This window comes from the organism of the source record quoted next, unplaced genomic scaffold (assembly GCF_019419815.1).
Source record: "Pyrus x bretschneideri cultivar Hongxiangsu unplaced genomic scaffold, Pyrus_bretschneideri_v1 Contig8, whole genome shotgun sequence".
NCBI lineage: Eukaryota > Viridiplantae > Streptophyta > Magnoliopsida > Rosales > Rosaceae > Pyrus > Pyrus x bretschneideri.
This window is the reverse complement of record NW_025999820.1, coordinates 8,945,637-8,959,994: the sequence shown is the minus strand read 5'-3', so window position 1 is coordinate 8,959,994 and position 14,358 is coordinate 8,945,637. Positions and strand designations below refer to the sequence as shown.

The window sequence follows — 14,358 nt, the reverse complement described above, 5'->3', positions numbered from 1 at the left end:
AACATGTTTGAAGAAGTTTACTTTTAACCCAGGGATGAGACGGCTGAACAATCCAATGTAAGTTTATCTAATTGTTACTTTTCTATCACTTATAAATATTGAAAATATTATTATGTATTTTCTCATTAATATTGAAAAAAAAATATTAATTGCTCTTCCCCAAGAGGTGGTATCGCATCTTCCCCTGATATCTCTTTCGAGGAATTGACTCTAATCAAGGATGCATGTCTTCAAGTCATGATGAGATGCTAGATCAGACCCTTGGTCGTACGTCTGGTGGGATTTACTGGGAGATGGGAATGCACGACACCTTGACATTAATGACTCATCTTCTTCCAAACATAGCTCGGGCCAGGTCGCCACATTGACCTAGGTCCAGTGCAGGTAGAGCCATCGTCCGGGGTCCAAAAAAATTAGGGACACCAAAATTATTAAGGTGATATATTTATATATGTTTTTATAAGAGTATAAATTAATTAAATTTGGTTTAGTGACAAAGAAATTTAACTAGAACTAATGGTTTTATTGTTTAAAATGAATGAGGAGGTATTAGGTTCAAAACATCATGTGTGCTTGTTTACATTCCAATTTTTACAAATTTCTTTTCTTAACAGTATCAATTTATAAAATTTGGTTAAATGATCAAGAAGTTTAATTAGAAGCAATGGTTTTTGTTGTTTAAAATTAACGAGAGGTCCTAAGTTCAAAATGCTATGTGCATGTTTTTTTTTTTTTCAATTTTTACAAATTTTTGTTTGGTTGTTGATTTATTCATTAGCTAGTAGTTATGTGGGTTGCTATTTTTAAATATATGTTCCAATTCAAGTCTAATCTTCAGCAAAGAGTAATGCGTAGACTAAATTTTTAGACTAAATTTGCAAATAATATTACGTGTCATCAAAAGTTTTAATTTAGTGTTCATTCATTACTTATACATATTGACACACCCTGACCGAGATCAAGGTATGCTGGCCGTCATCCGTCCCGGGCCGGGATGTGACACATATCCTTAAAGACTCAAAAACATTAATATTTTTTTAGTCTTATATTGACGAGGTTAGTAAATAAGAAAAAATAACTCACGATTTATACAAAAACAAAACTTATAATCTATCTACTTGTAAGCACGAACGTTTTTAGTTTCCTTCTCTTGATACAAAACAAATTAATTATTCTGTGTTTCTAAATTATTGAGTTTGAAGTATTTTTCTAAATATAATTTTATCGATGTTTTACGTGTGAAAATAAATATTTTTTTTATATGAAATGATGGCACATTTTTTGACATCGTCCCAGACCTCAAAAATCTCTGGACCGGCCCTGCATTGACCGTGGATTCAACGAAGAATGATTCAATGCATTTACCTAAGACTATTGTACTCGAGCTTCCATTTTCTGAGTTTGCAGGTTATGTTTCTGTTTAATAACTCGATATTTCCTAATTGAAGCTGTAGGAGAAACTGTTACTATGTGGATATTGGAACTTAAAACGAACCTTAGGATTTTGAGTATGGGAGAGACTTCCATACCCCAGTTTCATAGATCCTATATCCTCTCTCTCTCTTGACACGATAGAGAGATAGAAGGATATCAGGAGATAGATAGAAAGAGAGGATGAAGATTGAAATGTAAAAGGTGTCATGTCGAAAAAGAAATATGTTCCTATCTCTCTCCTAACACGATATAGAGATTACAGATGTCAGGAGATAGATAATAAGAGAGTGACAATTGAAATGTCGAGGGTGTCATGTCGAATAGAAAGCCGAGTCATTTTCCGTGATTATTTGGACTTAGTCATTAAGTTAATTGATTTCTTTTCTGAGATTGGATGACTATTATTTGATAAAGCAAGAATGATTTGGAGCGCCAAGAAGTGTCACAAGTCACTCCAGTGCTCATGACCTAGCTAATCCATTGGTTCACATAAAGTGCAGATAAGTGAAACCCCTAAACTGCATTGTCTGCTATGACAACACGGAACTTTTTGTATCGATTTTGTGTAGGAGTCTTTATGTAGGACGTTGGTTCTTTCAGTATTGTGTCAATATTGTTGAAAATGTATTGATGATTTGTTGATACATTCGGTTGGCAATGAAAATGATGACACATTACTGATGGCATCTCGATATTACGTTTTTTAATAAAGAATAAACGTTTGCTCCATAGTGATAATCATTTGATATTTTCCATTTGTTTAGATGGTTTCCCTATTGAGTTAATTATTGTGATTCCTGTGTACTTACTTATTAATAGCATTCAACCAAAAATCAAAGAAAACAGTATTACCCTTCCATGCATAATTGAAAAAAAATATTAGAATTTTTTTTATAGAAATTAAAGTAACTTTACATACCAAAAATTTGTCATCGCATCACGTCTCTAATTTAAAAAATAAAAACTTCTGTGCTCTCTCTCTCTTTCGCATTTCTCTCTAACTTCTCTCTTTCATTATTATTATTATTATTTTAATTTTTATATTTACACACAATGTGTGGCCTTCATCTAGTGTGCGTGTGTGTGCGTAATTATTTATTTGTTTACAGGTTTCTTTATGCAAAGAGATCCCTATTTTTTTTAAAATGGGAATCAGGTGTGGAACCCACTTCATATCGAACTTCAACGATTTGAATTTGTAAGTCTCGATTTATAGATCATCCTTACTAAAATCATTTCAATTCGAAACCATTTGCCTATTTAATTATCAGGATTAAATTTCATTGTTTCTTATATAACAAAGTATTCGTTAATTTCTTTGAACCCAATTAGATGTCTTAAATATTTCCAATTTGGCTAATATTTTGCAAGGATGATCTTTGGGGTGCAACTTGAAAAATAGACAGTTCGGATCATTAAAGTTCGATATGATGTGGACTCCACAACTAATTCCCATTTTTATAAAAAAAATAGAGATCCCTTCACTTAAAGGTTTCCTATATATTTATATACGCAGAAATGTCTTTAGGGGCTTTGGGGAAGCCGGAAAGGGAATGAGAATGTCGACTTCACAATAACAGATTGTGTGAAGTGGAACGGAAAAGGTTTTTTGCCAGCAAAAATTAGAAAAATGGACACTTTGGATGTGGTTCTTAACTACCAATGTTCTTTGACTGAAACTTTTGTGGTTTTTAGTTTTTGATCGAAATCTCTGACATTAATGTAATAATGCCTTTCTATGTAGGTTATTATATTTTTAAATTAAAAATGAAATTTGTAGTTATTTATATAATGAGATTTTCAATAAAACCCATATGAGATTAAAAATATTATACTCTCCAATATATTATGTGTGTGTGTGTGTATATACACACATGGGTATGTTCATCAAAACTAACCAAAAAATTATTGTACCAAAACATGAGTACATTCTTCAAAAACACACACAAAAAAAAAAAAAAATTAAAGGTGAATATTATACTCTCCAATATATTATGTGTGTGTGTATATACACACATGGGTACGTTCATCAAAACTAACCAAAACATGAGTACATTCTTCAAAAACACACACAAAAAAAAAAAAAAAACAAAAACAAAAACAAAAACAAAAGATATTAAGCTTAATAATATTATTAAACTTTTTTCATTAAACTTGACATAAATACATTTTCAAATCAACGAAATAGAATGTACCAATATAAGTTTAAAAATTAGATTAAAGAAAAGATTGAATGAATTTTATATAAAAAATGGGTACATTTTATATTAAAAAAAGGGTACATTTTTCATATAACAAATTGGTATATTTAAGAATGGGTATATATAAGATTAAAAAATTAAAAATTTAATTATTTTTTGTTGTCAAAAAAAATTTAATTTAATGGGTACAAAACTTATTATAATTTTATTTTTTATATTTTGGAAATGTTTGGATTGAAAATTAATTAGGAGTTTAATAAGGATGAGAGTATTAAAACTCTATATCAATTACTAATTTTTATTATAGAAATTATGTAACTTACATGTAATTCATTAATATATTAATGTTAAGAACTTTGATCGAAATTTCAAAACTGATAAGATCTTAGTTAATGAACATTAGAAACTAAGAACCGGATACTAATTTTTCCTTAAAAAAACTTGGAATGCATTACCCCCTCCACGTGGCATCAGGGCAATCTCCAAAGTCGGATGTGATTTTTAATTGTTGTTTTTCAGCATTAAGTCAAAATTTTCGAAAATTACAGACTTATTCCAATTTCAGAACCAAGCTTGTTATCACATGCTACTTTCTTCACGCCGTCAAGCACGCGATCACCAACACTTGTGCCGCAAATCAATGTACGAAAAGACGGCTCAAGTTTAATTTGCAGATGGAGGACTGTAGGTTGGAGAGTAGCCCGGGGACGACCTGGATTGTCTGCCCTCCCCATTCCATACCTTTCTCATCCCCTCTAATATACTGTAATCAATCAATCTGCTTACGCAAAAAGAAACCCTAGGGTATGTGATTTTTCAGATTTTGTTATTTTTTGGTTTGTTCTTCTGATCAGCATCTGCAATTTTCTGGTTCGAATTTTCAATTTGAATTCTTTGATTTCTACGCCAACGAGAGATCGATTTCGCCCTCGCGAGTCGCGTACCTCCGAAAAATGAGGAATCGTGACTTGGTGAGGGCGAGAGGGGGTATTTATATCTTGGGGTTTGCCGACTTTGTCAAAGCACGAAATTGCCCTCGAGTACCGACTTATGAGATTAACTGAAAGTACGATAATATAAGGCCTAGGCCCAACAAGACAAAACGCGAGTGAGCGATACAAAGCGAGGTCCATAATGTTTTATGGTAACAACAATTGGTGATCCGAGAAGATGACGCTTTATCGTAGTTGCGAAAAGTAATCAATATGTAGCTTGGTGTTGAAGTGTGTTCAATTCTACCGATCGTTTTTCCCTTTAACAACTAACAATTTAACGCACCAACGATATTGTTTGTGAAAAAATACAAGAAGTAGTGATCACATTGAAGAGAAAACGCCTCCTTTTTCATTATTACAAGAAAGAAAATCATTTTTTTTTCTCTCATGCTAACTTCGAAGTGGGAAATTCATGATTCAAGAATGTAAGAAATAATCAAGAGAAGGAATGAGTATGCGATGAACTACACCTCTAATTAATTTAATTCATGATTTTTTATGTCTCAGTAACGAAGAGAAAACTAAAATATGCGAACTATCATCATCGATCTAATGCACAACAAAGAGAATTTCCCATTCTAGCTAAATAGGCCTCGGAGAAGTCAGGAATCGCAATACTATTACTATTCATTCTATGTTAGTTGCGTCAATTGGCTAGAGTAGTGTGTATGTCATCTTGCATCTAAATTCAATAAATTATAGTTATTTAAAAATATTCCTTCTAGGAAAGCAAGAAGTGAATTAAACCACATAATTTTTTAGGTTAAGTACTAATGTGAATTAAGCACTCATTTACCGTCAATTTCAATGCTTGGTACTTTAATTCTTTTATGAGATTGGCCTCTTCAAACCCACAGATTGTGTAATGAAATGGTGGAAGCGTTCATTGTGTGATAAGCAGTGGCAAAGGGGTTTAAAACAGTTTATGATAGCAACGTGTGCAATTTTATAAATCTATGAACTGGTTATATATTCAGAACCAGAACTCTCAACATACTCGTCATCCTCAAACTAACAAAGACACGAAAACATCCGACGAGAATGTAATAACTTTTTACAGTTTCAACTCATCTCGACAGGAAAATATCCGACAGATACGAAGTTTTGGGCACCAAAAACACAAAGTGTTACAAAGTTAAGATACATTCTCCCGGGATATCCGAACTGATGCTAGTAAAAACTAGTCCTGGAGATATCCTCCGCCGTTAACGGGATTATAATATGTACGGCAAGCTCACAAACCGCCATGAAGCGGCCAACTTGTACGCGACTTCTCGGTTCCAATTAGTCTGCTCCTCGATGGTAGCAGGCGAGCTGTAGATTTAGACAAAATAACCATGAATAAAAGCCAATGAAGTATCATTTTATATCATTTTCATTCCCTAGCTACTGGCGTGCATTTTGGGAGCCTACTCTGAAATTTTCCTCCGACCAAAACATCGTTTCATTTTCCATTCCGACTTGCTTACACGCAATTTCCTTTTTCCAGAATGGAAACAACCAGGACCACATACAATTTAACTACAAAACTGTATGGTGCAACTATAAAACTTTACGCGTATAAATGAATGAGATATACAAGTGCTCGAGTCAAAAGCTTGAGGAGGCATTTTATGTTTGAGAGACGTGAAAATGAACATAACTGGTGATGCAGATCAATCCTAATAACCCAAAGATGAAGGCTTGAAGAAGAAACTGAAATCTCCATTTGGATAAATAGACATCCACAAGATGATGGATTCAAGAAATATACCTCCGTATCATCTACTGGCTAGTAGATGATGGCGAGTAACCTGGTTGACTAGGTGAGTATCCAGCACTTGGACTGCACGGAAATAAAAGTGACGAGAGGAAAATTAACAAGCATTAGGGCACATCTAGGGGCAATGAAGATCAAAATAGAAATATTCAGAGAAAAACAAAACTTTGTTTCACAGTTTACCTATACTGAGGGGAACTCGGGCTATAGTCTGGGCTCACTCCAGAAGTCAAAGGGCTGAACATGAATAAATATTAGAACAAGATAACATTTTTCAACAAACTTACACAAGAATAAAACCAAATAAACTCCAAAAGTACGAAATTGGACAGGAAAATATAGGAAGGTGCGGTATAGAGGCGACCAAAGTAAGTTTACCTGCCCGGACTGTATGTGGGGCTTGAGGGAGAGTACGATGGAGATGTGGGTGAATATGATGGTGAGGTTGGGCTGCAAATAAAAGAAGACATAATTAGTAGATAACATGAGATTTCCTCAACTCAATAAATATGATTACTGGAAAAGAGAGGCAGCAAGACAGAGGGTTAGAACTGAAGAGATCAACTGTGAGAGTACTAATTCTAATCATCAGCACTGATCAGTCAGCATGCAGCAATTCTAATACCATAAGTGCAGTTCAAAAGACAGCTCACCTGTAGTTCGGAGAGGTAGGACTGTATGGACTAGATGGTGACAATCTTGGACTGCTTGGAGAGTAAGCTGATGATGGACTGTACTTGGCAGACTGAGGATTATAGCTTGGAGATGTGGGGCTGTAACTGGGCGAGGTTGGACTATAACTGGGCGAGGTTGGGCTGTAACCAGGAGAAGTTGGGCTGTAGGCTGGTGAGGTAGGGCTGTAGGATGGAGATGTGGGGCTGTAGGAGGGAGAAGTTGGGCTGTAGGAGGGCGAAGTTGGGCTGTAGGAAGGCGAAGTTGGGCTGTATGAAGGAGACGTGGGACTGTACGATGGGGAAGTGGGGCTATATGCGGGGGAAGTGGGGCTGTAAGCGGGGGAAGTGGGGCTGTAAGCAGGGGAAGTGGGGCTGTAGCTTGGTGAGGTGGGACTGTAGCTTGGTGAGGTGGGGCTGTAGCTGGGAGAGGTTGGCGAGTATGATGGGCTCGTAGGAGAGTATGCTGGACTGGTGGGACTATAGCCGGGAGAACTAGGACTATATGTCGGAGAGGTGGGACTGTACCCAGGAGAAGTGGGGCTATACCCTGGTGAGGTGGGACTGTACCCAGGAGAAGTGGGGCTGTATCCAGGCGAGGAAGGGCTGTATCCAGGGGATGATGGGCTGTAGCCTGGAGAGGAAGTAGGAGAGAATGCCATTCCTCCAACATATGGAGAAAACTGAGCATCTGAAATTGGTGACAACCGAAGATTCGGGCTCAACAAATAATTAGGGGACATCATGCCCTCGTGATATGGTGTTCCTGACACTGGAGAACGAGACGGTGTCATACCAAAATCAAGACCATCCATGTAACTGGGCAGCTGCAGCTCAATGGCATTCTTCAGCATCTCATCATTGAGATACAGGGCACAATCTCCTGTTCCAATTGGTGCAAGTTGTCCTAACATTATATTTTCTGTCACACCTCTTAAATAATCCGTCTCTGCGAACACTGCAGCATCAAGAAGAATATCAACAGTCTCTTCAAAGGAGCACCTCATCATAGGACCAGTGTCATTTCTATTAATGCCATGACGGGTTATTGCCATTAAGTGCCCACGGTAGGTCATCGTGTCACAAAGGATAGCGAGATGCCGATAATTAACATAGGACCCATCAAACGATATAACAACCCTCAGCTCATCCAACAATGACCGACGAACTGCCTCAATTCCGAGAATTTCCAGAATTTCAATCAAATGATTACTAGTTGTGCGCCTAGCATCAACATCATCATGGCACAGAACAGCTAAGAGATTAACCCCTTCGGTATCCAGCATCCACTCTTGCTCCGCTTTAAATCCTTCGTTCTGATCGAACTTGTTAACTTTACCGTGTTTAATGAACACTTTGTTAATATCTGGAATACCACGAAGAGCCATCTCTGTCAGCATGTTACTCTCAATCTTCTTCAAAAAAACATCATCTTCAGCAGATTCATCAACCATCTCCCCTTTTGGAGCTTCAGCATTCATGATACGGATCCGAAGGATCAATTTTTCAGCATTGTCGTCATTGAAGATACAAGTCAAATCATCGTCAAATTCAAGGTTAATCTTCTCAGCAATGTCAGCCATGCTCAACTTCTTATCCACCATCATTTCGCGATTCAACTCAATGCGAAGCAACCAAGGTGAAATTTTATCAGGATTAACCTCTTCATCTGGCATTTCATAATAAGCTTTCACAAAATCTATATCCTCTTCAATTACTGTGCTTGTGGGGTCTGGATCGTACCATACTTCTGTAGCTTGAGTTACACTTCGCAGAGTGGTGTATTCCAAAGCACACTGCACATTCTTGGCCCGCTCCTTTGTTTTATTAGCTTCAGGCTTTAAGTAGACAGACAGGGATGGCGTTTTGATTCTCTTGGCAACATTAATAATTTCCCTTAACCTGGGGACACCTAGGGTAACATTCTTTGCACTCACACCAGCGTAGTGGAAAGTATTCAGTGTCATCTGAGTGGCAGGCTCTCCAATAGACTGTGCAGCAACACATCCAATCATTTCCCCTGGTGCTACAAGCGATTGCAGGAAGCGTGATTCTATCTCCCCAATAACCCACTCAAATGCTTCACGAGTAAGCCTGTACTCATCCAACACCCGTTTGCTTGCGAAAGTGCTGCGAAGTAAAATGTTGAAAAACAACGTTGCGTTCTTCTGCGCTTCGACACTCAACTGGTCATCACCAGGAACAACTTTCAGTCTCTCCTGGAGCTTGTCAATAGCTTCCACAATTTCCATTGGATGCATATCAGAAGTCCTTCGGAAGTCAATCTTAAAGGTTTTTTGTGCATTCCAAATAAGCCTCTTCAAGTTAACAGGCAGTGGCCAAGAATTATCCCCTGTGACTGCAATCTCTGTTCCCAGTTGTAATCTATCTGTTTCAAGTTTCTGAACTTCTGCATCAAACACATTACGGAACTCTCTAATCGTTTTGAGATCCTCAACATGTTCATGCAACATGTAGTCGGGATTCCAATTTTCATCATCCAACTCATAAGTAAAAGTCCTATCAAATTCTGTTTTTTTCATTTTCAAAGAATCCAGCTTTTGCGATTCTATCCAAACAGCATCCATCCCATCTTCCCCATATAGAAACTGAATGACATCGCCCAAAGAATTACGTACTGTGCCATCATATTTCACCATAATATCCTCCATAGCCTTCACCAGTCTCCTTTGGATGTACCCAGTCTCAGATGTCTTAACAGCAGTATCTATAAGACCTTCCCTACCACCCATAGCATGAAAAAAGAACTCCTGTGGAGTTAGTCCACGCAGGTATGAATTTTCTACAAATCCACGACTTTCTGGTCCGTAATCATCTTTAGTAAAGTGGGGCAACGTCCGGTCTATGAACCCATACGGGATTCGCTTACCCTCAACATTCTGCTGTCCCACACAAGCAGTCATCTGTGATATGTTGATAAAACTCCCTTTGGACCCTGCTGTAACCATGGCCTTAAGATTGTTGCTCTCATCTAAACTCTTTTGAGCACTACTTCCAGCGTCATCACGAGCCCTATTCAACACCTGGAAAAATCAAATACATTATTACCCAACAATATGCAGGCAAACAAGAATAAACTGCAGGCAAAAAGCCAAGTAGCACACCTGGTTCACTTTGTTTTCAAACGAATCCATCATGGTTCGTCCAGGTTCAGCCTCCAGCTGCTTGGATTGGGCTTTACTTATAAGATCCTTCACCTCATTTTTTGCCTTGGAAATTGTTTCATTGATTTTCTCCATTGTGGCTGCATCAGCAATAGTATCTCCAATTCCGATGCTAAAAGCATTCTGCAGCAGCCAGTAATTCACAAGCCATTGGGTATGACCCAGAAACTTGCGGGCTGCATCTGGACCAACCTCTTCCCTGCACACCAAGCCAAAGTGGTCAAATTATATGTTTGATGGAAGCAAAGGTCCTATTGTATGGTGCATCATAAACTGAGGGTATGAACTTCACCAAGACCATACACACAAATGTATTTCTTAACTTAATAGAGTGAACTGAAAAGAGAAAATTTGCATACCATATAACATGGATAAGACTTCCTGTAGAAGTCCCAAGGGCCTTCTTGCAGAGAGTTCCAGAAAGCAATTCACCCTTTTCTATTCTAACAAGAGTATCCCCTGGAGTTATGTTCCCACTCTCTGATTCTGAGTGCCATGCAGAAGTTCTTTGGAGATTTATTTGTTTTGGTATTATAAGATTAAACACCTGTTTTCCAGTCCAAAGTGGTCGGGGCTTCAAAATCGCAGGAGCAGGAACCTTTCCATCAAAATCCTCCCACCACATCAAGATATTCATGAAAACATCCTGAAAAGAATTAGTGAGGGTAAGACTCCTTTTGCATAAAATAAAAAATATAAAAAAATATTAACAAAACACGATATTCAAAGGGTAAAATAGGGGTGAATCAGTTACCTTCTCTATGAAGGTGTCCCTCTTAGTGATCTTACGACAACCTAAAAGTGTGTCCTGCACAATTCCCATGACAGGTCGATTAGCCTGAGGTGAGACGATGCATTTTGGCACCATCATGAGCTCCAAAACTTCGGCCCTGGTTTCAAAGGACTGGGGCACGTGCATATTCATTTCATCCCCGTCAAAGTCAGCATTATATGGCGAGGTCACAGACAAATTCAATCGGAATGTCGAGTATGGCATGATCTTGATTCTGTGGCCCATGATAGACATTTTATGGAGACTAGGTTGTCGATTAAAGAGGACAAAGTCTCCATCATTCAAATGACGTTCCACCTGAAGCCACAATAGTAGAAGTTCAAAATTTACTCTCAAACAGAAAAGACCCAAATCAAAACTTATCAGAATGAAAGAGCAATGCCTTATATCCAAGCTCCAAATGATGATCACTGCTTTTCTTCAAATAACGAAGATCAAGCCTTTGCCCATCATCTCTTATTATATACTTCGCACCAGTTTTACCAGGCGGAGGATGGGGGCCATACTCAACAAGCTCCTTCAACCTGTTTGTTATTGAATAATATTCCATCACTACTGAATAAACTAGGAAGATGAAAAATGTAGAAAAGAACAAAGATGGGAAAATTAAAAAAGATAAAGTCTACCTTTCAATGTTATATGGAGTCACAGTCTCAGGGTATGTGAGATTCAAAGCAATACTCCACGGCACTCCTAATTGATCGATGTTTATGTTTGGATCGGGAGTAATCACTGTCCGAGCTGAAAAATCAACACGTTTCCCCATTAAGTTGCCTCTTATACGCCCTTCCTTTGCCTTCAGTCTACTACAAATTGATTTAATAGGCCTCCCTGATCTCTGCGTAGCCTGTTTCAGTGAGGCATTTCAGAGTACGCATGAAATGAAGTTGTACTGCTTAACATAAATTTATGTGTATCTACACAAAGAAAGACACAACATAAATGAATATAGTTACCATGCAGAAATATATTTTAATGTATACATACCCTTGGTAGTCCTGGCAACTCATTGTCAAAATAAGTGGCAATGTGGAATTGCAGAAGTTGTGCAAACTCTGAAATGATATGAGCAGGAGAACCATTTCGTTCCTGCCGCCTGAGATTGTCATTATGACGAATTATCATCGCCAATTGATGAGTCAAATCATCCTGGAGACAGAAAATACATGAAGTCAGTTATCAACTTATCACCAACAACAATAAATACTAGACTTTCTCTTTAGCTACTAAAATTATCAGCTTGCCACTTGTTCTCTAAACAGAAAGGAAAAAACACAGCACAAAAGAAGCTTACCTCACTCCTGGATGAGGTGTCCATCATAACAGAGGGTCTCACAGGTTGTGGAGGAATAGGCAGAACTTGTAGAATCATCCAATCTGGCCGAGCGTACTTTGGGTTTAATCCCAATATTTGGGAGTCTTCATCACTTATTCTCTTTAAAACACTAAGAACCTGATACAAATCTAACAATGTTTTAGCATCATGAAAAGCTGGCCTGACACAAGGAAAATCTGTCTATTTAAAGTATACCAACCCTTTCTGCAGTGAGGGTCTGTTTCCTTTCCACGGGTTCAGGAAGCTGTTCCGGGTCATCGTTTTTCTTCCTTTGGGCTTTGTACTCTGCATTCATTTTCATACCCTCAATAGAGAGCTTGGGCTGCTGAGCACCACAGCCACCCCGACTTTTCTTTACAGGCTCTTCAGTATCTTGGCCTTGGACATCAATTTCGTCACCACCTTCACATTTGGTTTTGTTTTTGCAGGCATCCAAAATTTTTTTCAGCCTGCTTTTCGGATTCTTTATTCTCATAGCTTGCTTAAACTTGTGGTCGTCCTGCAAAATGAAGTCACATAAAATTTGCTGGGGTTAACAATTGTCAGCATACTTAAGTATAAGATCCTTTTTTAAAACAAAAATGATGTTTTCGGATTCCATGAGGCAACACTCATTTAATGCACCGCATTCATTCAAGCCATCCCAAAACATAACCCAACAAATTTACAATGAGGTATACAACAGGCTAGGGACATCCAAATGACCTTTCAATCTATCTTACAAAGTTACTAGACTAACAAGCTTACCAATGTTAGTCAATATCAAGAAAGCAGTACCTCATCGACTAGAATTTTCGAGCAATTGAAGCAAACGCATCGCATCACGGACAACACAATCTTCATGAAACCGATGTGAAACATTGGTTTTGCAAGCTCAAGGTGCCCAAAATGGCCAGGGCACTCAGCCATGTTGGCTGTACAAGTCTCACATTTCAACTTCCGGTCAATTGTACCAAGCCGAGGATCACTCAAACCAGCCGTCTTCGGTTTGCCTCCCAACATAGTCTCACTGTGCTCAATCTCCACCACAGACATTTGCCTCTGCAAACAAAACACACCACAAAAAAAAATTGTTTCAGACCACTCCGATTCACCTAAATACAGCATTCAATAAACTCTAGCAATCATCCAATCACTACCAAATCGATCAAACTCAGTAAACAGCTCGAAATCTCGCAACAGAATTCACGTTTCTTAATCTTTTTCGGCAAACAAACAGGCGATAACCGAATGAACGCAAAAACGAAGAACAAAGAGGGAGCGGAAAATTACAATTTCGTCGGGGCTGAGGATGCCGAACTGCACGCATTTCACCTTCGCCACCTCGGCTGGCGAGTAGGGAAACCGGATATCCATGGCGGCGGCGGCGACGAGGACAAACCCTAGGGTTTTTTCCGAGTAGAATTCTCACTGTAACTGAAATTTAGTCAGCTCGTGGTGTTCGTCAATCAAATAGTATTCTGATTTCTTTGTTTTTCTGATTTTTTTTTGGGTTTAATTTGGTTTTTCTGTTTGCGGCGAATACGAGAGATCGATTTCGCTCTCGACTCTTGGGGGAGAAGCTCTCCGACCAAACCAAAGGAAAAATGAGACCCTAAGGCTCTATTTATAGGCAAAGTGGGTGGAGGATTGTGGGTACCGACTTGTCTGAAAGACGAAATTGCCCTCTAAGGTAGACAGCTTTTGCCGCCCCCATGTGGGCCGTGGGCTGTGGCAAAGCCAATCTGATGGGCTTTTTGATCGGAAGTGTTCTGCCAGCGGCTAAAAGTGCATTATGATGATAAAGGAAGTTAAAAAAAAAAAAAAAAAAAAAAAAGTGATTTTAGAGAAAATGGTTTGGGTTCAAAAGTACTTGAAATGTTTTTTTAACAAGAGTCGTTAGTTATGTACTTTTTAAATGAAGTACTTTAAATATTTTTTCATGATTAACTACTAAAGATTGATTTCAAAAATATTTTCTCAAAAATAACTTCAGTCATTTAAA

At 38.1% G+C, this 14,358-nt stretch overlaps 1 protein-coding gene across 1 annotated transcript; it reads right to left on the bottom strand.

Moving 5' to 3' along the window:
• Positions 1–5,556: 5,556 nt before the first annotated feature.
• Positions 5,557–13,904, bottom strand: LOC103936696 (DNA-directed RNA polymerase II subunit RPB1). The gene is made up of 15 exons (XM_009346547.3): positions 13,647–13,904; positions 13,152–13,415; positions 12,574–12,873; positions 12,333–12,491; positions 12,026–12,187; positions 11,665–11,885; positions 11,421–11,562; positions 11,000–11,335; positions 10,605–10,891; positions 10,186–10,444; positions 7,043–10,104; positions 6,768–6,839; positions 6,573–6,626; positions 6,384–6,455; positions 5,557–5,944 (listed from the first exon to the last, which is right to left on the bottom strand). Exons 1-14 carry the CDS (start codon positions 13,728–13,730, stop codon positions 6,395–6,397), a joined length of 5,463 nt encoding a protein of 1,820 aa, XP_009344822.1. The 5' UTR covers positions 13,731–13,904; the 3' UTR covers positions 5,557–5,944; positions 6,384–6,394.
• Positions 13,905–14,358: the final 454 nt, after the last annotated feature.

What these genes read in the sequence shown, in the direction of transcription:
- LOC103936696 (XM_009346547.3), bottom strand. Translation starts at nt 13,730, where the DNA reads ATGGATATCCGGTTTCCCTACTCGCCAGCCGAGGTGGCGAAGGTGAAA. An exon ending in ATTTGGAGCTTGGATATAAG is followed by an intron (nt 11,336 to 11,420) that starts GCATTGCTCTTT and finishes TTGTGGCTTCAG; the next exon opens with GTGGAACGTCATTTGAATGA. An exon ending in TTGAAAACAAAGTGAACCAG is followed by an intron (nt 10,105 to 10,185) that starts GTGTGCTACTTG and finishes TGATTTTTCCAG; the next exon opens with GTGTTGAATAGGGCTCGTGA.